The following is a 26488-nucleotide window of genomic DNA, read 5'->3' as shown; positions in this document are numbered from 1 at the left end:
TTCTATTTAAATACAACAATACACAAGGTTAACCTGAAAACATTTCTTGTACCAATATCCTATTTCTCATTTCTTGCGAGCAAAGGTATTCTATTCTTTCCTTGCCCTTTTCCTTTGTCGCAAATCCGAACTCACTGCCCCTTTCTGAGCCCGATCCGTACAACCTAGGGTTAGGGTTTTCAGTCCGATATCTCCATGGGCGGAGGCGAAGGAGATTCCGGCGACGAAAGCGGTGCACCTGCTGCCGTAGCGACCGTACACATAAGGTGTTCGAATGGGAACAAATTCTCCGTACAGACGGGGCTTGATGCGACGGTTAGGGTTTTTAAGACTACCGTCGCAACCAGCTGTGACGTACCGGCTGAGCAGCAGAGGCTGATCTACAAGGGTCGGATTTTGAAGGACGAACAGACTCTCTCTAGCTATGGTACACTTTATATATTTGTAATTTTTCTTTTCAACTAATTAAATTGCTTTAGATTCGATTAGGATGCTGAGAATTCTGTTGAATATGTTATGGTAGTTTTGTTTGAACTTTTACAAAATTACATCGTTTTGGAGCAGATCCGTTTCTGATCTGTAGTTTTCTTTGTATATATCTTATGGTAATTTTTGGACAAAAAGTGTATTACCTTTTATCTCAGTAGTCCAGTTCCTGCACGATGCAATGGGAAGATGCAATTTATAACTAGATGGCAATTATTCAAGTTATTACAATTAAGTTTGTTATCTTGCATTACCTTATTTAACAAACACAAAGTAATCATGCATAATAAAAAGAGATTGTTGTGTATAAGATAGATAGGAGTTGGGATTGGAGTAAGAGAGTATACGACACATGAGACAGGGTGAAGGTCGGAACTAGTAATTTAGAAGATGATGTATGGTTATGATATACTTAACATTATAAACCACATTTTGTGTCACTATACTTGCTGTTTAGATTTCTTAAATTATTTCTCCTATACTAAGGTGTTATATGAAATGTTTAACCACACTTCTGAGAGGAAAAGAAACCAACAAAGATAAATGTTAGGTAAAACTAATTTTTGTCAGCCCTTATTTGTTGCTGGTCCTTTTCTCAGGGATGTAATTTCATTTTATTAGTTATCAAAGGTATTCTGTAGTTTTCAAGCAAGGCTTGGAGGCTAGAGAGTTGCATATTGTAAAACAAGTATTGGGTAGTAACTTTCTATCATTAGATCTTTCTTACAAGCAAGGAATTTTTCTCTTGTTAATAAAATGTGAACATACTTTTAATATTTCTATAACAATTTGTATTGATTCATACCGTAAGAACTTTTTTGCATAGTCACGCGTGTTGTTGGGCAATAATATAGCCTTTTCTGTCTCTATTTTGAAATTTATTCTGGATATAAAACTTTACATATTAAGCACAGAGGTTATAATTTTTCCCTGGCCAGTGGGCACCAGACAAGCTGGGGTACGACCAAGGAAACTATCCGTGACCCATTACTGCTTTCGTGGGATGAGCCACGTGAACCTGTTTTTTTTGTTTAAAATAAAATGTTCTCAATATATATATTTAAATCTTCCAGAGGTAGATAATGGTTAGTATAGAATTAAGAGGGTTACAGAGTCTTTGCCCAACATGTCATACTTTTTAAACAGAACTGCACTTTCATTTAATTACAATTGGATTTAGGTATGGACGACTTCTTTGCATAGTTATAGCTGATAATCAATTGGAGTTTCACCGATGTTGTTAACTGGAGAGATATCAGTAAAATACTTTCTTATGTCCAACTTAACGTGTAGCTTATGTGAAAAGATCTATTTCTAGTTCCTGACATTTCCTAATTAAGAACAAATTGTCCTGATAGTTTTTATATGCTTCTCTCTTTTCTTTTTTTAACAAATAGTCATTTTTTTGTGATATTGATCAGGTGTGGAGGCAGATCACACAATCCACCTAGTCCGAGCTTCACCTCCAATGAACTCACCTAATACCACAACGACAGCCAACCAGGGAGCTGCAACACAGGCACCTAATAGTGGATCCTCACCAGCAGCTGGCACGGGGGGCTTCCTATTTCCTGGACTTGGTCTAAACAGTCAAGGCTCAAACAACTCCGGCCTCTTCGGTGGCCTACCCGACCTTGACATGATGCAGCAGCAGCTGAGCCAAAACCCTGGCATGATGCGTGACATCATGAACACCCCTGCCATACAATCACTAATGAACAACCCTGATTTAATGCGCAATATCATCATGAACAACCCTCAAATGCGGGACATTATTGACCGCAACCCTGACCTGGCCCACATTTTAAATGACCCCAGTATACTTCGACAGACTCTGGAGGCTGCACGAAACCCAGAGCTGATGAGAGAAATGATGCGAAACACTGATCGGGCCATGAGTAACATCGAGTCATCTCCTGAAGGTTTTAACATGCTAAGGAGGATGTATGAGACAGTTCAGGAGCCATTTTTGAATGCCACTACAATGGGTGGAGATGCAGATACTGGTGCTAACCCATTTGCGTCGCTTTTTGGTAACCAAGCTGGAAACCGTGCAGGGACAAATCAGGCCCCTAACACGGCAAGTACTGGTTCTAATCCTGCTAGTGCTTCTCCTGCCCCCAATACCAATCCACTTCCCAATCCTTGGAGCACAAATAGTAAGTTTGTATATCTGAAAATATATTTTTCCTTTTCTACTGTAGAATTTGAATGAACGAGACATTTATAATGAACTGGATATGTTAGTCAAAAAGAGGAACTTTAATAAGCATATAGCTAGTGAACGCCAAGTATACATAAGATAAAAAGGGAAGATGCTTCAAGAAAAGTTTGGTGACAACTGATCATGTGTGTATAACTGAAGGACTTTCAAACAATACTTAACCTGAAGTTATGAGCGGTTCAATTGTTTACCAATTCTCATTTCTGTGTATCCTGTACTGGTCACACCAATTCTCATTTCTGAGCTGATATCTTGTATTTGTGAAACATACTCCTCCAGGTTCTTTTCTTTTTTGGTACTCCCCAGATTCACCTAAATATGGTTAGTAATCATTGCTTGATTACTTGACCCAGCCAGCCTGATATTTAACTGTTCATATCATCTACAAGTGTGGAGTTCTGGTATGGTTACATGGTTGATACTTGGCCTGATCACTATAAATCTGCATTTGTAATAGCTGGAGCGGCACAAGCAGGTACGAGGTCAACTACAGGTAGTGAAACTCGAGGCACACCAGCTGGTGGGTTAGGTGGGGCTGGAATGCCTGATCTGACAAGCTTGCTTGGTGGGGGCATGCCTGATCCCTCACATTTCAATCAACTCCTGCAAAATCCGGCCATGATGCAGATGATGCAAAACATGATGTCCGATCCTCAGACTTTCAATCAGGTAAATTTTGTACTCCTGTTTTGCATTTTGAAGCATTGACGCTGAGAGCACTGGATATACCAATTTTTTTTCCATGGAAGTCCATTATCCTGGAATCTAGTTCTGAATTAGCTTTTCAGCCAGCGCTTGCAAGTTGGTTAATGTGTTTAAACCTTGATTGAGCTCATAAATCTCCTCACTCAAGCAATAAGCAACAAAGGAAAATATAAAATTATGCAGGACAAACTAAACTGGGAATAAGTGCTACACAATTCTGGTACTCCCACCTTCTCTTTAAAGGAGAATTACCCACGGCAAATTAGATTCATCATAATAGACTTTTTGTTAAGAAATCAAGAAATATAGATCTTCTAGTCGTCGTTGTGATTAATGCTTAGCATTTGTCCTTAACTGCATTTTACTTGTTTTGCTAGTTGCTTGGCTTCAATCCCACTTTACGTAGCTTGTTGGATACAAACCCTCAATTGAGGGACATGATTCAGAACCCTGACTTCATTCGCCAGCTAATGTCTCCTGAAACCATGCAGGCATGTTTATATATTATGTACTTTTTGCAAATGAGGAGGGTTCAAATGCCTTCTTTTTTTGTGCCCCCATCATGCCTCTCACTTTTCAAATTATTTAAAAACAAAAATTCTAAAATTTATATGTCGAAATAAACCGTCAGATGGGATCTGTATTATTTTCTCTACATGCGTATAAAAAATTATCACTTTCGGTTTGCTATTATATGCATCAACGTCCAGAAATTATCCACATCTGTGTATTTTTGCAAACTCTTGATACCAATAAAAACAAAAGTCAAAAGTGTCATAATCTTTTACGCGTGCATAGAGAAAATGATATAGATCATATCTAATAGTTTTATTTTTGACATTTGAATTTTATATTTTGAGTTAAAAGTTCTAAAAATGTAGGCATGTGATGTAGGCATGAAAAGTAGAGTCACTTGAACCCTTTTTATAAATAATTCCCAACATTTCTTATATTTATGAATGACATATACTTTGTAGTTATAAAACAGGCTAATTGAGTTGATAAATGACCATTTGTTGATTTTTTTTCTGATGTTTAGTAAGTAAGAAAAGATGCTTGAGGATTTTAGATTGTTCCATCAAGTTAGGGCTGTAGATTTGAATCTGTTATTTGCTTGATATAGTTCAATTTGTGTTCACTTCAAGATAAAAGAAAAGTGCTCTTATAATAGAGTAGTAGTCGATAATCTACGCATGACTGTAAGGTGTTGTTTGCATGTAGTCCCAAAAATGCTGTGTTAGATACATTACTCCAATTATAAAGTATTATTTGCATGTAATCCCGAAAATGTTGGTGAGATACAAATATGAGAAATGCGGGGGGTCATGGCGAGTATGACATGCTATGGGCCTAATTTTAAATTATCCTGCATTTTTGTACCCAGATCTTTATGTAATGCTCATTGATGTTTTTTTTTTCTTTTTTTTCTTTCAGCAAATACTGAGCTTGCAACAGTCTCTCCAAGGGCTTGCACAGTTAGGTCGGCCGCAAGCAGGCCAGTGAGTATTGTTCCCTACACAGATTCTTTATTATTATTATTATTATTATTATTATTATTATTATTTTTTATGATCAATCTTATTATTGTTGTTACTATTTATCTTCCAGGGAACAAAACCAGACTGATAGTGGTGCAGGTACACATTTTAGTCCTTTATGTTCATACTCCAATAACATAGAAATATATTGAACATGGTTTTGTTTGCCCATGCTTAGCTTGTTTGATTGCTATACCATGATTGTAAAACAGTTAATTCGTAGTCATTGCTTCTGTCAATAGGCCATTGAAAGTTATAAAACAGTCTTTATCTTTTTTATTTTCGCGGGGTCACATATAGTTATAAGTTTTAACCATCTAGAGTTGGTATAATTATAATATCATTAGGATATTACAACGGGGGTACCAAAACGAGGCTAATGAAAGAGAACTAATTTCCTGAGCAGAGTATGTCTTATATTGACAGTGAAGAAACAAATTATCATAATTTACTAAAAATAGTTTTTCAATGCATACATTTGTTGTGGTAAAAAAAGTCCCAGGAGCTGGACTTGGGGGCAGTGCTAATCTAGAGCTTTTGAGGAACCTCTTTGGTGGACTTGGTGCAGGTGGTTTCAGTGCTCCAGCTAATCAGTCTAATGGTAAGTGTTTTCTGATCCTTTTCCCTCTCCTTAGAATCTGCACTGTATCAGCAGTGGTTGTTAAGTACCTGAAAGTCTCCAGTTAATACTGGACTGTGCATGAGCCACTAAGTCAAATTGGGGTCAAGATTGATGAAAATTGAAGCCCAAGTCCGGGCACTCTTTTTTCATTGGAAGACCTGTTACTCTCTGTTTCTTTGGTACGAAGGACTCCCGTTTTCCTTTTTTAAATGTCTTCAAACCAATTTACTATGAGTTCACTTGTATTATTGAGGATAAATGGGTCAATTTTGGAGTTCAATTTCTCAATTGATTGGTTCATTGGTTAAAATTGAGAGCACACCCTAGTATGAGGGTGCTGCCTTTTAAACTGAATACTAAAGATCCCTGTTAATTAGGTTTATGTTTTCTTCTTCTTCTTATTTTTCAGTGCCCCCAGAAGAATTGTATGCAACTCAGCTCACACAGTTGCAGGAAATGGGTTTCATAGACACACAAGAGAATATTCGTGCATTGATAGCCACATCTGGAAACGTACACGCAGCGGTCGAAAGACTTCTGGGTAATTTCGGTCTTTAGGTATCGTAGTTGCTTGATACATATATGAGTACTAGTTGTTTAATTACCCCTGTTATTGTATCCTTTGATCTGTGCTACCTTTTTTTAAAATAGCTCATGAGATTTAATGACAAAAAGATTAAGGTTCCTGTTTTAAGATGGAAATAAATAGAGGGTTGGTTGGTTGATTTAAGGACATTGAAGTCGGCTTTCTGTTTTAGATCACCTGTATTTTTCTGCTTTGGATCGTTGTACATACACATATTTAAAGCCTTTTATTTTTTGTTTCTGTATAAGTGTGCATCCCTGCTTTTATGCTTCTGATGTGCCAACCTCAGAAATTGCAAGCCATATTGATTTTTGTAATCATCAAATCCTAAATTGTTTAATTTGTTTGAATCATTGGGAATCAAAAAACTATCACAAGCAGCCCCCCTGCTTGTAATTTATAAGAGGTGTTAAGGTTTTGGCTTGTTAATATTTTGCTTATGAGACATAATCTTTTATTCTGACCACTTAAATGTTCGTACTTAACTGTTGCATTATCATTATTGAACGATGTATGTTTAGCTATTTCAGTTTAAAAATTAATTCTTAACTTATTTTTTAAGATAAAATGCATATTTAGCTTATTGTGATGAATTTTTGTTTGAATCAAAACAAACACTTGTTATTTTGAATTTTTAAATTATTGGAGTATCTTATATATATACATGGCAATTTTATGATACATGAATTGTTAAACACTAATTTAGAACGAACATTTTCCTATACACTTTCTTAAAAATTAGTCAAAAATGTTTTTGATGCATCTTGCAAGTGGGGACTATTCATTTTACAAATGATGATGAGTTCATAGCAACAAGCTGTGCTATCACCTTAAACGTCCATCAAATAGGTTTCAGATGATGAATTTAAATTGTTAAAATTAATCTACTTCGCGAGTGATATCTTTACATGTAAAGTTTACAAATTTTCAAACTCATTTTGTACAAAGTTAAGCGGTATAAAAATGAAGGTTTATGAATTAATTTTAATGCATCTATTTTTCATCATTATTTGATTACTTAATTTTATACTACATAAATTTATAAATGTTTTATGTAAAAGTATCACTTTGAAGTAGATTGGCTTCATTGCTATGAATTTGTCGTTGGAAGCCTATATTATAAGTTTCCGAGAGGATAGCTCAGCAAGTAGCTATAAAACTAATAACACGCCAGCCCCTCCCAATGATGATTTCAGTTCAATTTTATTTTGAAATTGGGAACTTTAATGTTCTTTTAAAGTTGGTCGCTGAAATATACTCGTAACGAGAAGTGTCAATCAGGAGACGAGCTTCATTACTCGTTAGTAAGAAGTCTAAATCTGTGGACGAGCCTTTACCAGGATTTTTCAGGCGTTGTCTTTGGATACGAGGCCCCAGCAGAAAGCGCGCTCTTTTTATTGTGGCATAGCAAAATACCAAAGCCTATAAACACCACAAAGAAGCTCACGACGAATTATCGACTCATTTTGGTGGTTCCGGATGCAATTCCATAAGATATGGTGGGGATTACCACAAAAAACATTTTCCTGTCTTTTTTTCTTGTTCTTCTTTTGTTTTTATATTAAAAGCCCGTAGGCCACACGCGACCCATTAATACTGGGGTCTGTCAGTCTGTGGGCCTATCTCGTGGTATTATCCCGAACCCGCTCTCCCTTTCCCGGGTGAGACCGAATCGTCTGCCCCCTGAAAGTAGGAAATTTCTGCCCCTAGAGTCACTGAAGAGTGGGCTCTTAGTAAATAGTAATCAGTTAACTTTAACCCTTTAACAGTAACCGGACTCATCCTGCACACCCTGCAGTGACTCTAGGGGCAAGAGATCTGATCTCTTCCCGGGTTTCCTTTTTATCGTTTTTTTTCCCTTTATGCGGGACTTAAAAAACGCTCTGGCGATTGAGCGAGTGCGTATCCTCTGAGATATCTCATATTTTGCGTGACCGACGTGTTCGGTGCCTATTCGGGGATAGCGCCGGGGCCAGTATTATTTGATATTTTGAGATTCGTGCAGAACGTATTTGAACGGTTGAAATTTTAAAAAAGTGACGCAAAATATGAGATACCTCAGAGATACGAATTCGATTAAGCAAGCGTATTAAGTTAGGCACGCGCTCCAAGCCGAAGATAGACACGTGGAGGAATGAATCTGCGACACGCCATCAGTGACCAGTGGTTGCAACTTGCAAGATCTGTTATAGAAAAGCCCAAATATAGAAAGATAAAAAGATCAGGTTGCCATTCCATTCATACTCTGACCGTCTGACGTCGTCAAAATTTTATGGTCGTAAATTATGGGAACAAGAAGAAGAAAAGATCAGATTGCCACATCCTAATTTTCAAAATTTTAAGTTTCTTTAGCAAAATCTGGAAATTGCTATCATCAGGCTTAATAATCAATTATTAATATACTCTGGTGGATCATTTTTTTCTTTCTTATAATTTTAGTGTACCAATTGATGTTAGTTGTATTATATCAAGAACCAATTGCGCTTAGAGCATCTACATTCCTGAAACTCTTTGAGTTTCTAATCTGATGTGGCGGTTTCTAAACCAGTTTCAGGGATGCAGATGAGTTTCTTATTTAGCAACTTTGCTCCAAAGTTTCTTAATAAGAAACCGTTTATAAACTCTGACGTGGCCAAATAATTCGCTGAAATTATTTTCTCTTGTAATTTATTTGCTGATGTGGCAATTAAGAAACTCTAATTTTGAGTTTCAGGAATGTGAGGGTTTATAAACTTTCAGAGATAAAGTTTCTAAAAATTAGTTAACAGTTATTTAGAAACTCCAAGAGTTTCAGGGATGTAGATGCTCTTAGGTCCAGCATATCTTCAAGTTACGGAACCAAAAGTACAAATTCAAATTCTTAACCTGTATTTATCATACAATATTTGACTAATTTTATTTTAGAGCAGAACCACTAAGCATTTTATTTGGTACCGATACATCCAAAGTCCAGACTATTTATTTGCGCCGCAAAAAAAGCCTATGGAGGTCGTTTGTTTACACAGCCGAATGTGAAAGGAATCTCAAAACATATATTCCCTTCTTCTTTGTTCCCACCACAGTACTATTATTATTGTGCTTCTCACGCAAACCAATAAATTTCTGGAATTTTCTCTTGTTTATCATCAATTACAGCCAATTTTTCTGGACAGTTGAGAATTGAGGGTCTGTGGATAAGAATTGCTAACCGTCTTATATAGCAAATGACATTTTAACAAGGGAAAAAGCGTTGTACAAGAATTTCCTATCAATCTGGTTCACAATATTTAACGTAGACCAGTATCCGCAGTGATATGGACCCCACTTTCAGAATAGGCTTGGTTTGCATTTGTTGCTGTGTGGAACAGTTCCAGCCCGCAAGAGATTAGTTATTATCAGCGGAGTATTGACCCAGAACTTCATCCTGATATCTCGGCCCCACAAGGTCACAGATAACAATACAAGGTTTTCTTGACTGTTGACAACTCGAAAAAACAGGATACAGTTTACGATAGATCCAACCATTGATCAAGGATTTACACGAATCTTGAACCAATAATGGTCGGTCGATAGCTAATAAAGCCCCTTAATTTCTTTGTAGCGAAACTCGATACAAACAAATAAGTCACCTCTTTATAAATTCTCAATTCCCACACAAAAACTCGACAAGTTATTGGCGCGTAGGTGTTTTTGGCGAGGAGAGAGAACCATACATTGTTAGAGGCCTGGGCAGCCATTGCCGAGCCTTTGAAAGAAACGAGAAGCATAGTCTGAGAAGAACTAAGATTCGCCATGGATCCGTACAAGGTATAGCATCTGTGCTTGGGTAGTTGGGTTCCATGTTTTATGCTTAGTTCTGAAATGTTTATTAATCGGAGGTAAAATAGTTACATTAATTTGAGGATCGCAGGAGTCGTTTTCATTTTAAACTTGTGATAGTACCGGTTGGTGATTCCAGGTAGACTTGGAGGGTGTTGTAATCGATGATTAAAAAAAAATTGAGCATTGCAAAATTACTAGTCTGAAATTCTAAATCTTAGTTTAACTATTTTTGTGAATCTCTTTCGTTCTTAGGTGGTTTGATTTCTTGCAGCACTATCTGCCAATTTCCATTGTGTTGTTCTGATTGAGTTTTTGGAATGCCTACTTTAATTAAGTTTGGTGTATGTAGTCTGATTTCGAATTTGTGCAAAGAATTGCTTTTGGTACTTAACCCATGTAGGCTGTTAAGTATTTTAGAGAATTTAATGCCAATAGTTGGCATGGAGCTTTACATGTAGATGGATTGAAGGATCTATTTTAGACTTTTTTAGTGGTCTGAGGAAAGAGGAAACCAATTCTGGCAATTACTCACAATTAGGACCAAGGATAATATAGTTCATCACAGAAAAAGAAAGAAAAAAAATAACACTATTCAAGGAACAATTGGATGTGGAGCAGAAGAGAAAAAAATTGCTTTTTCTTTTTTTAACATTTGAGTTGTAAGAGTCGATTGATTGGGGCTTCATTGAGGAGAGAAAAGATGAAAGAACGAAAATTAATCGATTAAAACTCGTACCTTTAGCTTTATTTTAGCACTTACTGCAATAATTATTCTAGAGGTGCAAATTTTATCAGTGACAATACCTGATAAAGACTAGATATATAAATATTTACTACATGTGATGGTAGACACTTTATACCAGGTAGTTATGCAAATAGTGCTTGATCCATGTCCATAAGCAAAGTTTTAATCTATTTAACTGTTGGTGATCACTTGACGCCATATCAAACTGGCTCATAAGATGGTAAATCTATTATCATTGCGTGTCGTGTTGTCAACACTGAGTGCTGACATTTCATTGTTTATTATAATAATAAATTTTATTAATGGGGTTATCTTTATGTGCAGTACCGCCCGGCGAGTGCTTTCAACTCCCCTTTCTGGACCACCAATTCTGGTGCTCCTGTCTGGAACAACAATGCTTCTCTTACCGTCGGCTCCCGAGGTGATTTTCCTATTAGCCCTTTCATGATTTACTTGTGATTATTATTTCTATATCTTATGGTGTGCGTGTTTATACTTCCAACTTCTTTGGATTATGACTGTATGGTTCACATCCGAAATTTCGATTTTCAAATTGGTCACAGCATTCTTCCAACTTTATTTATGTACTTAATAATCCAGATTCTGCCTATACTGATGCAACCCCAGAATAATGATAGAGCATTCTCATGAACTGTGTCTGTACCATCATTTACCACCTTAAGGGTATATTCCCAGAAGCAAAATTCTTTAATCATTATTGAGTGGGCAAATAATTGATATAAATCATAAATACCTCTTCTCAGCAGTTGACTTAGGATCCTCTAAGAATGGCCTTACCTTGAAACTTACTTTCTGATAAGATTTTTTATTATTGAGAAGGTCCCATTCTACTTGAGGATTACCACCTGGTTGAAAAGCTCGCTCAGTTTGACCGTGAACGGATCCCTGAGCGTGTCGTCCATGCTAGGGGTGCCAGTGCCAAGGGCTTCTTTGAGGTCACGCATGACATCTCTCACCTCACCTGTGCTGATTTTCTTCGTGCACCTGGTGTACAGACCCCAGTAATTGTGCGTTTCTCCACTGTCATTCATGAACGTGGCAGCCCAGAAACTTTGAGGGACCCACGTGGCTTTGCTGTAAAGTTCTACACAAGAGAGGTCTGTCTTTTTTTTTGCTGTTATATATCTTAAATTAGATTAGAACTGTAACATAAATTATAATTCTCTGATTCTAGAAAGTTTGTGCTGGCCTAGCCTGACATGTACTTTTTTTGTTTTGTTCCATATCAGTCATCAGGTTATAATAGTTATGAAATTGAAAAATTAGTGGGTAATAGGAAAAAGAAAGAAAGTTAACCTGGTTTTCACTAGCAAGCTTTGGCTTGTCAATGTTTCTAAACACTGAACTGTATACCAGCGGGAAATAATTGCAAAATAAAAACCCAACTGGTAACTTGGATTAGTGATCTTTTTTAAGATTTTAAGACATCCAAAAATCGAAGTATTATTTGTGCCGAGTAATGGAAGGATGTCAATAGCTTTGGAGGAAACCTTCTCATTCTTACCAAACCCTTTCTTGTGATTACAGGGCAACTTTGACCTGGTCGGCAACAACTTTCCAGTATTTTTCGTCCGTGATGGCATGAAATTCCCTGACATGGTGCACGCACTAAAGCCAAACCCGAGAACACACATCCAGGAGGACTGGCGCATCCTGGACTTCTTCTCACACCACCCTGAGAGTCTCCACATGTTCACCTTCCTCTTTGATGATATCGGCATCCCGGCCGATTATCGCCACATGGACGGCTCTGGTGTCAACACCTACACCCTCATCAGCAAAGAAGGCAAGGCTCACTATGTCAAGTTCCACTGGAGGCCAACCTGTGGCGTCAAATCTTTGTTGGATGAAGAGGCTGTCATTGTTGGTGGTACGTTTTTAATTCTATCAGTCTAATTTGTAGGTAGGTGTTTGCCAAAATGTGAATTTTGTTTTTTTAAAAAAAAAATGGAGTTTAGTTCAGGTTTGTGTGAAGCAAAAATGTGCATTTTAAAAAATACATAATTTTGGTTGCTATTGGCACCTAGTTGTTTGGCAGTTACATCTACATTTTATTCCAAGATGTGCGTAAAGTGAAATGTAATTGAAGTATTCAAAATTTAAATTATTCAATACAAATCATTTTACTGGATTGCTGCCAAGTAGAAAAATTGTTATAGAAATATATAGGTAGTTGAAAACATTTGTATTTCTAGAAATAATGCACTTGTAAGCTTTATTGGGGCTAAAGCCCATTCAAGGAGACAGTGTTAGAGCATGATTGACATCCCTTTTTCATATCAGTAGTTACATCTTTTGCAGCAGAAGCAAAACAATTTAACCATTTTGCACCATTTATATCCACCAGGTACCAACCACAGCCATGCAACCAAGGACCTGACAGACTCCATTGCTGCCGGTAACTACCCTGAGTGGAAGCTTTTCATTCAGACCATTGACCCGGATTACGAGGACAAGTTTGACTTTGACCCGCTTGATGTGACCAAGACGTGGCCTGAGGACATCATCCCACTCCAACCAGTTGGCCGCATGGTGCTCAATAAAAACATTGACAACTTCTTCGCTGAGAATGAGCAACTTGCATTCTGCCCCTCGATTGTGGTCCCTGGTATTTACTACTCTGACGACAAGCTGTTGCAGACCAGGATTTTCTCATACTCTGACACCCAGAGGCACCGGCTAGGCCCCAATTATCTCATGCTACCTCCTAACGCACCCAAGTGTGCGCACCACAACAATCACCATGAGGGTTTCATGAACTTCATGCACAGGGACGAGGAGGTAAATTATTATGTTTTTTTTATTGTTTTATTGGTTGTGTGCTTTGTTGTTGATTAATGTAGGTCAACTTTTAATGGCTTTTCTGATCGGTTTTAGGTGAACTACTTCCCCTCGAGGTATGATCCCGTCCGCCATGCTGAGAGGTACCCGATTCCTCCACGTGTTTTGACTGGCCGTCGTGAGAAGGTAAGAGTGTTCTTTTCTTCTCATGGGGAGATTTTTTAATGTTTCGGTTTCGGTCATGCCATTGGTTAGACATTGTTACATTTTTAATAACATGAGTGGATTTCCAATTTTTCCCTCCCTTCTGTTATTTAAGTAGAATCGTGAACATATATTTCAGTCTAACACACAGCAAATTATGCAATATTATTTAAAGATAAAGAAAAACAATCTATTCTTTTGCAATTGCAATTAAATTTAAGAAACTGAAACAATATGAACTTTTTGTGAAATGCAGGTAATGATTGAAAAGGAGAACAACTTCAAGCAGCCTGGGGAGCGTTACCGCTCTATGGATCCTGCAAGGTATTTGTCTTATTCTTAACATTGAAATTTATAGCGAAGTTAAACAGTGTTGTTTTCTTAATTAAAGATGCACATTTCTTTGACTTGTTATTAAATGGTGGGTGTTTTGACAGGCAAGAGAGATTCATCAAGAGATGGGTAGCATCCTTGTCTGATCCCCGAGTTACCCATGAAATTCGCGCCATTTGGGTCTCCTACTGGTCTCAGGTTTGTTATTGCCTTAATTCTTTCTCGCTTTTCATTATTGTTGTTGCAAAGAATGCCCTACTCGCATATTGGGTCATATAAAATTCTAAGCAGATTGGCAAAAATATATATAGTGACTAAATTGAACATCAGATAAGCAAGTCATAGACTCATAGTTGAAACCAAGTATTAAATCACTGAATTTCTTTATTATTGAAGTCCGAACAACATGAGTTTCATTATGCACCAGATTGTGCAGTGATCATCAAATGATTTGTAATGTTGGTCCTGATAAAAATTAAACAATTATTTTTTTTTTCCTTTTAAAATTTTTTGTTCTTATACATTGAAGTTTGAGAGACCAAACTGCTAAAAGAAAAAAAAAATCATAAGAATTGCTTCCTGGACTGGCACCAATTTGTTCATGATTGATGCAAGTAGTTAACAGTAGAAATAACTTGGTAGCCGCTACCAAGCACTCAAAAAATAAAAAATAAAAAATAACAGTAGAAATATAAATCCTTGGCACCAACGAGTTTTTCCTCATTTAGCCTCTTTGATGCAAATTTTATTTTTTCTATTTCGTACAGGCCGACAAGTCTCTGGGACAAAAGCTTGCTACATATCTCAATGTGAAGCCAAGCATGTAAGGTGTTATTTCATAAGCAACTGGAGGAAAAAATGCAATTTATTTGCATGGAACTTTATAAATGTCTGCTATACCAAAGATACCTGAGTTCATTAACTGAAGGTCGAGACGCTTAATTTATTCGCATGTATTTGGTATAATGTTGTAATAAGATTATCAACATGCCGACTCTGGATGTTGTTTTGGCATTATATTAATTAGTTTTATTAAAATTAATAATAATATATCCATACGGCAACCCATGTTTTTGAGTAAAGATTGTTTTGGTATGAACTACATTAGTTTAAATTGTTTTTACTATTTAGTTTAAAATGCAATAATTGATGCTGAAAACATAAAGCGTGATAATCATATTAGGTTAGTAACTATAGTTATAAGTAGAACGAAATCCATAGTTATTTTTCCCAAAAAAGAAAAGAAAAAAAAAAAAAAAATCAAGTGATCAAGTCTCAAAACCATCCTTCATACGATACAAGTAGTTTATCCTACAAAGAGTGGCCGAAGGCAGGCTACAGAGTACTCAAATATTATTATTTCTCAGCGAACAATAGAAGAGAAAATACACCAACATATAGTGTCGCATTTTGTCAACTTCATGATATTCTTGCTTTATACATTTTTTTGTTTTCTACATGGCGTATGTCTACTCTTTTAGTCTGGTTTTTTTATATATTCTGTCTTATCTCATATATAAAAGGTAGTAAACTTTAATAAGAGGAAGCATAACTTTTTGTGGGAATAAGCTCGGAATGCCCTTGTGCGGTAAATAGGCTATAATAAGGTATATATTTTGATTAGAATATAGCATGAAAATGATAGCAGCAGAAAGAGCTGTTAAAGGAATTGTCAAAATGACTTGTTGGAAACCATCAATTGCTCTGAATTAGGCAAAACTATTCTTTTTAAAAGCTCCGTGTAATTACTTTTGTCTTTTGTTAAGCTGACTTCCAATATTTTAATTCAAATATTTGATTGCTGCCTTAGAAAATAATAATATATATATATATTTCTATTATTGGATGCAGCTGTTACTTTGACTCAGAACTTTAATCTATTTTTTTATTGCACTAGAAAGTGCAATATTCATTTTCATTTGTAACTTCTAGTTAATAGGGTAAAACTGAAATTAAAGCAGGAAGTGTTTTTTCACTAAAATAATATTCAAAAGAAAACTTCTCAATGAAACAAGGTGTGACAGTTGAACCAGATATAGTTCAACAAAAACAAACAACTGATCCAGATTTCTAACCTTAGTCTCGTTGGAGATGCAATATAAATATAAATAAATTATAAAGTACTTGTAGCATTCTTTGTCGTACATCAAATATTCTTAGCATGATTAGTATCTTTTTAATTACTTTAAAAGTGTGCCATATAATTAGTATCAACTATCACGCCAACAAATTTTTTGGCCTGTAGACTGTAGTATCAACTATCCGAACTTCCGGTTTCTTCTCTGGATAATATTGTTGTAATCAATAATCAATGGGTGCGGATTTTGTAATAACAAATTAGTTTGATAATATTCACAATCGTAAAAATTAATTATAATTTTAAATTCCGACAAGTAAAATGTAATCAATAGTTTTTACCAAGGTTCTAAATAGCATTTATCGGGTCATAGCGGGAAGCCTACAAGAAAAGCTATAGCGAATAGCGTTGCTATAACGAAAGCTATCCTACATAGCGTTTTTTTATTTTTGTAAAAATTATATCATATATTTGTACTAAATATCAACATTATCTAAGTCTCATAGAACAATAAATAACATCGAATTGATTAAAAAATTATAATATTCATATTGAACCAATACAAAGTCCAAATTGCGACTCAAAATATCCAAAGTAATACTAATATCATAAACTATCTATCTTTTTCTATTCAAAATATATTCAGCATCATGACATAATCTATCTTTTTTCTATTTAAATTTCAAAATAACCTAGACATCATGACATAATTAACTAGCTTAATCTATTCAAAATGTGCAAACTACCATATAGTAAGTATAATTTTCTTACTTCAAGAAATATCTTAATATATTCAATCAGAGCCTTTATTTAACGCCCATATAAATTGAAAAGAAGAAAAAAAAAACTCATGTTGCATAGCACGCTGTAGCTTCCTTATTTGATTTCGTTTGATGGATCTCTCATTTAATAATTAATAGTTTAATATAAAGCTTAGTACGTCAATTGCAAAAAAAAAAAAAATCAGGGTTAAAATCCAATATGAGTCTATATTTAAGGCCCATATAAATCGAAAAGAAAAAAAAAAGCTCATATTGCATAGCTCGTTGTAGCTTTCTTATTTGATTTCGTTTGATGGATCTCTCATTTAATAATTAATAGTTTAATATAAAGCTTAGTACGTCTATTGCCAAAAAAAAATCATGGTTAAAATTCAATCTGAGTATTTATTTAAAGCCCATATAAATTGAAAAGAAAAAAAGAGAGCTTATGTTGCATAGCGCGCTATTTGCGCTACACGCTATGGGCTATAGCGGACCGTTATGACCGCTATAGAGTCCGTAGCTCAAATAGCACGTTTTGATACCATAGCTTAGCGTTTAGAGTCCAAAAATGCCATAGCTAGCGCCGCTATTTAGAACACTGGTTTTTACATATCATATAATATACTTGTAAGTAATTAAATTATATGAAGTTTCACAGTTCATCAAATTATATAAATTTACAAAGATATATTTATTTTAAATAATTTGATGGATCAAATGATACTAATATTGAATGAAAATTGTCTTGTAAAAAAAAATTGAATGAAAATTGATATCTATAATGAAAATAATAAGTGCATAAATTTTTGTTTTTCTAAATTTGTTAGCATGATGAAAAGATATTGTCAAGATTGTAAAAATAATTTGTTGCCAAATTCTCTCCCATAAAAATTGATCGATATGGTCCCTTCTTTTATTAAATAATTTACCGCGTGTTTTCTTGAATTACTCTTTCAGACTCGTTATAAGATGTACCGTCGGATGCGGATGTAAGAAAGTGACATGGTGGTGAATTGATCTCTTTATTTAAAAAAAAAAAAATGTATTTATATATTTTTTTATATAAGTTAAGAGTAAAAAGTTGTGAAACTGTAAAATTAATCTCATTCTCTGTAGAAAATTTTTATATGATTGATCTCATATGTATTTGATTTTTATAATTCGAAAATCTAGCTCCGTTGATTATTCGATTAACGTTAAAAAATGTTTCAAGATCAGAGAGAGACGACTTAAATAAAAAAATAATTATAACCTTATTAAATATTCAGACAAGAAGCTAGTAGTGATGGAGAGGTTTTAATTTTGGACGCAATAAACTTTCAAAGAATCAAATGTGAGAATTCTGCAAGTTGCGTTTGAGTGACGAAAAAACACGCAAAATAAACTTATAATATAATATACTTTTCTTGTTATTAATAATATGTTCGTCACACGCAAAATAAACTTATAATATAATATACTTTTCTTGTTATTAATAATATGCTTCATTCGCATTTTTGTCGTTTAGTGAAAGTGTGAGCATGATGTACCCCGTAAAACATGTTGATGCAACCGTCTGGCTAAATGGAGAATAAAAAAATGTTTGCTATGCTTTCCACGTAGTTCGTCTGCTCGCCAGAAGCTTCTTTTATTTCTATATAGGGTAAAATATTTTTTTTGTAGTAATTTAAATATATTTGTAAGATGAAATTAATGTTCTAAAAATACGGTAGCGCGCAAATTCGCCACTTTATCTGCAGCAGAATACGCAAAAATGTTTCCAACTTGCAGATTAAATAATGAAAAATTAGTAAAATAAAATAAAATACAACGAAATACTAATTTAATGTTAGATCTATAAAATAATATCAATTTTATATACCTAACAAGATGAAAATATGAAAAAAAAAATATCATATTGAATATGTAGTGAATACTTCTTATATATGTATAGCACAAGCATATGCATACAGAGGCATTTTAAAGCACTACACATAATTAATTAATTATACATACTTATGATGATTTCTCTCATAAAATTTTAATCGTGCTAGTAAATTAAAAGTTACTCTTTTTAGTAAAAATATATTGCATGGTGCGTTATGCAAGTGAAGTACTAATAGAAATATTATCTATAAATAAAAACGTCTGATTGCAAGCGTATAAACTTATTGTTGTAGTGTATTTTGCAAGAATATTTTCGAATACTTAGTTATTAATTTTTCACAACAAATCAAAAATTTGTGAGATTTAATTACTACAGGTCCTAAATTAAAACTAATTACTAATAAATCTCTAGTTCAAAGTAAGGGGAACGATTTGGAGAAGAATTAATTTCTAGGATTTTTGGTTCAACACAGTACTTAACTATAGTTTAAACTATTTTATTCAAGCCTAAATCTGTTGTTGGTGTTTTTGAGGATTTATAATTCTTTAATAGCATCATCCTTTTCCATGATATACCACACTATTTAGTCAAGGATTCCACTATGACTTGTTTGTTCTAAACACACAAGTTCTTTTATTAGTTAAAGTTCTAGCTTATTTAGACCATGGTTGGTTGTGGAGTAAGAGGTAGAGTAAACCTCTTATTCCACGCTTAAGGAGTAAAATGAGAAGTAAAATAAAAGTAAAATGTGAGCTAATATGGAGTAAGTTATTTTACCTCTTCATGTGGATTAACTTATTCTGCACTTCACCTGCTGCAGGCTCAGTATCATAGATTTGAGTTCATTTTTCAATATCTTATTCCTTCATGTGAATTAATTTAAATCATGATAGAAACTACCAAACAAGATGTAAATTACGAGGAGTAAAATAGAGTAAGCAATTTAATATTTAATAACTTTAATTCACAACCAAACATGATCTTAGGTATTAGAATTCTCCTCTCAATACCTCAATTAAAAACCTTAGTTCAAGTTTTGGTCTGCCTAAACAATGAATTCACATCCTCTCAGGTTACCGGACCGAGTACAATTAAATCAGATGGTCCAAAATTATACTCTTTTTTTTTTAACTTGGCACGAATCTCAAAGCACAAATAATAATCTCCCCTCAGCCATCTTGAACAAGAACCGGATAAAATTAAATCTGGACCGTCCCTTTCAATTGTGTTGAGTCAGTTACATGGGATGATACGGATCCCTAAACAATTGGATTTCTCATGTCGGTACCTCATCTATTTTCCTAAGTTTACCTTTGACGTCTCGTCTCCTAAGATTTTATGCATGCGTAAACTTACTAGGTCAAATTTTATCTCTATTAATTGCATGTAATTGTGGTTATCACCTAAACGGCCGGGCTAATTATTTTCCAATATAAATCACATACATACATACATACATCCATACACCAAAAGCTCAAATGATCAATCAATTCACAACGTAACTTCAAATTAGAGTAAAATTAATTAAAACTAAATTAAGTATCGGGTTATAGTCCTTAATTAACTCTAAGAGAGCGTACTTAGTCTGTCATCGGTTCACAAAATTAATACAATAATGAAATTAAACAAGTACAACATCTTAATATAAAAAATATCAATGTAGTTAACTGTGGTGGCCTACAAAAATTTCCTGCATCCCACAACAGAGAGATGTGCTCTTGTTAATTAGCTGATTCTCTCCATCTTGTGCATATATTCCTCTATGCTACGATCAGGGGACGGATTCAGAATTTTCATCAGGGGACAAAAAATATTGAATTGGATTTAAATAGCTAATTATTTAAACTCATTAACTAATTGAGCATTCGATAAAAAAACAATGTTTTGACTTGTAATTTATGATGCTCTAACTTATAATTCTAATTACCAATCATAATTCAATAAATTTATTTTGATTTTAACACTAAATTTAACCTGAATTAGAAATCAAACATCCAGAGAGGCAAAAAAAATTTCAGGAGAGATCAAAGTTGATCGGAACTATAAATCATCACTAAAACTCAAAATCCATAAGGGTAACTACGACCCGCAAGTGTGTTATATGGTCATCCGCAACAAAAAATCTGTCTTGTTATTCACTTCATTTCATGGACATTATCTTCTTCAAAATTCCTTCGTTTAATTTCTTCATATTTACATTTAATTTAAACCCAAACTACGACAATATTCCGATTAATTTATCACTAAAATAACGTAAAATGGAGATTTTTTTAATTATTTAAGCAAAATCCTAATCTAATTGTACATTCGTTTTGCACTCATCTATGTAATTTCACATATTGTTTGTGTTAACTAAAGTTTTTTTATGATCAACATACAACGACATATACAGTAGACTCTTTAGTGGGGTATGAACTGAAAACGCCGATTTTTTTTAAATACCATAATAAAAAAAAAATTAAACACTCTAGATTTTGAGATTTCCACATTTGCCCGGACCGCACAACCAATCTGCGGCCCATTTATCGGGGATTACAGATTAACTTAGAGGTTCCCAAAACTTAAATATATTCAATATTACAGTGCATTTTTTGTGCTTTTGGGGGGACCTCTAAAACAATCTGCAGCCCTCCATAAATGGGCCGCATATTGGCTGTGCGGCCCGGATAAATATGAAAATTCCATAAATGGGCCGCAGATTGGTTTATCTTTTTTTTTTTTTTTTGTTGTGCTACAAATAAAAATTTCGGCTGAAAACAATATGAGTGAGTCTATGGTACTATGTATATTACGATTTGTTACCGTGCTATGGCTCTATATTCGAGTTTTCAAATCCTAACGGTCGATCCGAACCGTTCATCTTGTTCTCCATATTAATATGTGTTTGGAGACCAAATTTTACATTTTTTAAAATTTTTTACTATTTTTTTAGATTTATTGAAAATCACTGTTTTTGGATGGTCCAGAATTTTCAGATCAAGTGATTTTCTAAACATCTAAAAAATAGTAAAAAAAATTTCAAAAAATATAAAATTTGGTCTCCAAACACATATTAATATGGAGAACAAGATGAACAGTTCGAATCGACCGTTAGAATTTGAAAACTCGAATATAGAGCCGTAGCACGGTAACAACCTGTGATATGCATAGTACCATAGACTCACTCAAACAATATTGCTCAGACGGAGCAAAACAGTAGAATGCACCAAGTGCTGAAATGTAGGAAAAAACTATTGTGGATCAGAAAACTTTTCTTGGGCAATGCTCGGAAGATAGGATGATGACTAAGACTCCAATTTCTACATGTAAAATAACATAGTTATATGAGGAGGGTTCAAATGCCTCCATGTTTTTGTGCCTCCATCATGCCTCCATCTCTTTTCATCATTTTCAAAGTTCAAACAGTCGATCCGAACCGCTCAACCTAACCTTCATACTAAAATATGTTTGGAGACCAAATTTTATATTTTTAGGTATTTTTTTACTATTTTTTTAGATAGGTACAAAAATACTGTTTTTAGATGGTTCAGATTTACTGATTTTGTACCTATCTAAAAAAATAGTAAAAAAATTCCTAAAAATATAAAATTTGGTCTCCAAACATATTTTAGTATGGAGGTTAGGTTGAGCGGTTCGGATCGACTGTTTGAAATATGAAAATGATGGAGAGAGATGGAGGCATGATGGAGGCACAAAAACATGGAGGCATTTGAACTCCCCTCTAGTTATATTTACTTCTTCCAACTTTACTTCAAATTAATTTTAAAAATTATAAGCAAGATAATTTTAAAAATTGAGTGAGGCTATGATATGCATATTATGAATCGACTCATGCTATGGATGTATACCTCTATTTTCAAAGTTAAAACAGCCGATCCGAACCATTATGCATTATCTCCATATAAAAATATATTTGGAGATCAAATTTTATATATTTTAAAATTTCTTATTTTTTAAATAGATAGAAAATCACTACATGAGATGGTCCATAATTTTTAGATTAAATGATTTTCTACTTATCTAAAAAATAATTAATAAATTCTAAAATATAAAATTTGATCTCCAAAGACATTTTCATATGGAGATCAAGTATAACATTTCAGATCAACTATTTTATGTTTGAAAATAAAAATTATTATAATATTCAGAGGCGTAGTTAGGATTTTATCAGAAGTAGACAAAACAATTACCAGTACGACTAATGGACTGCAAAGTACGGTGAATTAACCAATTTAGACTGTGGGTTGTCTCCCTAGGAGTAGAAAAAAAAATCAAGAGTAAACATTAGTCCGATTATACATAAATCTAAACCTGATTTTCAAAATTAAGGGACAAATATACTCCTAGTTCAATATTGCTTTGCCACTTGTTAGATTGTCAAAGATAGCTATAAAATTATACCTCCCTCGCATAGGGAAGCCAATCTGCTTCTTTTTTTGAGAAAAGGAGGACTCTCCTATTCTCCAATCCGAACCATTCAAAATCGATCAAAAGGCTTTAATTACATTTTTTTATATATCAATATAATATATTAAAATAAATCAGATATAAATAAAGCTGTTTGATTGATTTTGAACGGTTCGAATTGGAGAATAGGAGAGTCCTCTTTTTCTCAAGAAAAGGAGTAGAGTTCATTCTCTCACATAGAGACCCACATTCTAAATAAGTTACCAAGAATGTCGCCACTCGATATATTGCAGACAACTTTTTACACCACAATTACAGATTGCACTAACTAAGTTATCCTTTATATTTGGTTATGCGCGCGTACAATACACAGAGCATACGTGCAATTTGTTTGGCCAAATTTGATATTGAAAGGCGATTCAAAGATGCCAAGCAAAGCAACCTGTCTGTCAATCGGGGGTAAAATATCTGAATAATAAATCAATAAATAATGCTTTCTGCTTGACGGGTATTAGCTGCAATCTTTAATTTATTTTTAGAGTAATTGTGTTAGGTCTAATCATTCAACCACCAATCTTCAATAAGTCATGTAAAATTAATCACAACTTGGTTTATATTACCCTTTTTAATTACCAATTGTCATGTGTCGCTTGCTCAGGCAAGGCGTGCTTTCCCTAGCCTTTGTCTCCCAATAAGCAACACTTATTTCTCTTTCCCAGCATGAAGTCTTTTGGATTAAACCAAAAATAAAATAAAATAAAAAAGGAACAGTACACCAAACTCTGATTAAATATAGAACTATGATATCAACAAAATTTTATCATAAAGTCAGAATAAATCTGACTACAAAAGTTGCTTGAAAAAGTGTTGAAGTTTTTTTTCTTTTTCCTCAGTTTGTTGCTCTTACAACTTGCAAGTGAGATATATTTCTATAAATTTGGTTATGTTATTGTGCCGGCTGGGACAATTAACTAAGGAGAATTACTTAAAACAGGGGAATGAAACGTAATAAAATTGAAAATAGCATTAGGTTAATTTTTTATAATACTTATTTAATTGAATGGTTATGTCATGTTATTGAAATTTTCTAAAAATAATAATTAATATAATTGGAATTTATCTACGAATCCATGCTTTTTTTTTAAGAAGAAATGTAGAGGTCAAGCCTCCATATTTCATTAATCAGGACACCAATGGTGTCATTTTTTTACAATATTTATTTATAAATATTCGAATAAATAAAGATAAAAAGGAAAGAAAAAATTGAGTGCTACAACAAGGCTTATCAAGCCTAGTGCACATCAAACCTTGTTTGGATGGAGAGTACAGGAAGGGAGGGAAATTTTTTTTTTCCGTTGAATCGTGTTTGGTTGACAAAATTATGTCGGAAGTGAAAGGTTTAACCTTGTATCATTATAATTAATAGAATCGGTTTTCCTCTCAATTTGAGGTGTAACGGATGGAAAATAATTTTGTTGCAAATATTTTTAGAAAAAATAACACAAATGTCAAACTCTATATCTTACTAATATAATTCTCATAAAAAAAATTATCACAAACCTACAACAGCCATCAAATTTCTCATTAACCTTCTAAATTTTAATCAACCAAACAAGAAATAAGACGGAAAGAAAAATTAAATTTATTTTCTCTCATCAATCATCCAAACACGAAGATGTTAAATATATTAATCTTCCTTTCTATTTCATTCCCTTCTATTCTTCATCTCCCCTTCCTTCCTCTACTCTCCATCCAAACAGGGTGTTAGTGAATATTTTCTTTTTAAAATAAAAAAAACTACTCTTTAAAATAAAGTCCATATGTATCCTTGCTTGATTTGGACGGTTAAAATAGTTAATAATTTTCTTTTACAAAATGTGTTTATCATAGCATTCCTCACAAGTCATAATATAACAACAACAATATTACAATAATTTACTATTTAATAACTCTATACTTATTTCCTGAATGCATGAAGTTAAAAATATATGCGAATCTATACATTCATGCCTTGTTATTCATCATTTATATTTATATCTAAGTCCGGAAGTGTAAATTGTTTAATGCATGTGCAGGAACAGAACTACAAAATTCAGAGGAGGGAGCTGAAAAATTAAATGTAAAAATGTATAATATAGTAGGTAGGACTTGAACTTATGTTCTCTCACAATCAAGTTTTAAATATATTTGCATGAATTTCAATGCAAATTAAACGTTTAAGTTCAGTTTTAGATGAGATTTTGTTCAAAACCCAAAATTCAATCAGTTGTTTGTAAACCATATGACAGGGGTCCGATGTGTCAGTCTAAGATATTGTTTCAATGCATTTGTATCTGATAGGCAGCACACAGATTTGAATCCGCACACAGATGCATGCGCTAATTAAGTTTATATATGATCGGATGAGTTCAAAAAATATATATACGTAAAGAGTTGTTAAATAATTAAACAGGATAGACAAAAAGATTCCCAATAGTTCCAGAAATGGATGTGCTGTTTTGGATAAACAAAAAAAAGTTCCAATAGTTCCAGAAACGGATGTGCTGTTTTTCAGACTTGGTTTGGCTATATGTTTTATTTTTGTTTAATCCGTGCTTCTTCTTTTTTTGACAAAGAAAGAAATTGAGATGTGTTGTGTTGTGGTTCGTGCAAAAAGGTAGGGAGCATGTCCCAAGGATTTTGCATACGGTCTTATTCAAAGCCGATTTTTTTTTTTATACCATAATAAAAAAAAAATCAAAACACTTTCGTTTTGAAAGTTTCCGTTTTAGAAATTTTGATATTTATCGGGATCGCACAGCTAATCTGCGATTCATTTATTTATGAGAGGCTGTAGATTGGCTTAGAATTTCTCCAAAGTAGTGGTTTGCTAAACCTGTTAGGGGTTCAACCCGTTTTGTCCGGCCCGTACCTGTTGCCCGGGTACAAACGGGTAGACGGGTACGGGTAATAAACGGACCGGACAACCTAATTTGAAAAAAAACCCGTTGTACCCGTACCCGTCTACCCGTACCCGTTACCCGTTACCCGTACCCGACCCGTTTCAAAATTCAATTTTTTTTTAATTTGTCCCGCCGGTTCAAGAGGGGCCCAGTCCGGGTCAAATCAAACCCGGACGGACCCACCCGGATCACCTCAACCGTTTTTTTTTATATATAAGATTACAAATTTTATTTATTTAGAAATTATAAAAAAAGAAAAAAAAACAGAAAGAAAAAAACATAAAAAAAAAACCGACGGACCGGACCCGTACCCGGATACCCGCAACGGGTACGGGTAATAAACGGACCGGATAGAGGTTTTGGGAAAATTACCCGTCTACCCGTT

The 26488-nt window shown here is 34.1% G+C and overlaps 2 protein-coding genes across 3 annotated transcripts; both read left to right on the top strand.

Annotated features, from left to right (window-relative positions):
* On the top strand, positions 1 to 6401 carry LOC144551470 (ubiquitin domain-containing protein DSK2b-like). Of its 2 annotated transcripts, XM_078299435.1 has the most exons (8): positions 40 to 427; positions 1908 to 2645; positions 3168 to 3379; positions 3793 to 3906; positions 4850 to 4914; positions 5024 to 5052; positions 5450 to 5554; positions 5985 to 6401. In XM_078299435.1, the coding sequence occupies exons 1-8, from the start codon at positions 196 to 198 to the stop codon at positions 6131 to 6133; spliced, it is 1644 nt and encodes a 547-aa protein (XP_078155561.1). In that variant the 5' UTR covers positions 40 to 195; the 3' UTR covers positions 6134 to 6401. The 2 variants fall into 2 exon arrangements, with proteins under 2 accessions (XP_078155562.1, XP_078155561.1); XM_078299436.1 differs by lacking the exon at positions 3793 to 3906 and having other exon boundaries at positions 1 to 427.
* Positions 6402 to 9595: 3194 nt separating this feature from the next.
* LOC144551468 (catalase isozyme C) lies at positions 9596 to 15128 on the top strand. The gene is made up of 9 exons (XM_078299434.1): positions 9596 to 9947; positions 11032 to 11128; positions 11548 to 11825; positions 12256 to 12598; positions 13076 to 13509; positions 13606 to 13695; positions 13970 to 14037; positions 14151 to 14244; positions 14814 to 15128. The coding sequence occupies exons 1-9, from the start codon at positions 9933 to 9935 to the stop codon at positions 14871 to 14873; spliced, it is 1479 nt and encodes a 492-aa protein (XP_078155560.1). The 5' UTR covers positions 9596 to 9932; the 3' UTR covers positions 14874 to 15128.
* Positions 15129 to 26488: the final 11360 nt, after the last annotated feature.

Source organism: Carex rostrata, chromosome 3 (genome assembly GCF_964058835.1).
Source record: "Carex rostrata chromosome 3, lpCarRost1.2, whole genome shotgun sequence".
Classification (NCBI taxonomy): Eukaryota; Viridiplantae; Streptophyta; class Magnoliopsida; order Poales; family Cyperaceae; genus Carex; species Carex rostrata.
This window is presented reverse-complemented; position numbering and strand designations above follow the sequence as displayed.

Bases quoted from the DNA above. Each gene is read 5' to 3' on its own strand.
- LOC144551470 (XM_078299435.1), top strand. From the start codon at position 196: ATGGGCGGAGGCGAAGGAGATTCCGGCGACGAAAGCGGTGCACCTGCT. The intron at 2,646-3,167 runs GTAAGTTTGTAT...CATTTGTAATAG, and splicing joins CAATCCTTGGAGCACAAATA to CTGGAGCGGCACAAGCAGGT. The intron at 5,053-5,449 runs GTACACATTTTA...TGGTAAAAAAAG, and splicing joins CCAGACTGATAGTGGTGCAG to TCCCAGGAGCTGGACTTGGG.
- LOC144551468 (XM_078299434.1), top strand. The intron at 11,129-11,547 runs GTGATTTTCCTA...ATTATTGAGAAG, and splicing joins TCTTACCGTCGGCTCCCGAG to GTCCCATTCTACTTGAGGAT. The intron at 14,245-14,813 runs GTTTGTTATTGC...TATTTCGTACAG, and splicing joins GGGTCTCCTACTGGTCTCAG to GCCGACAAGTCTCTGGGACA.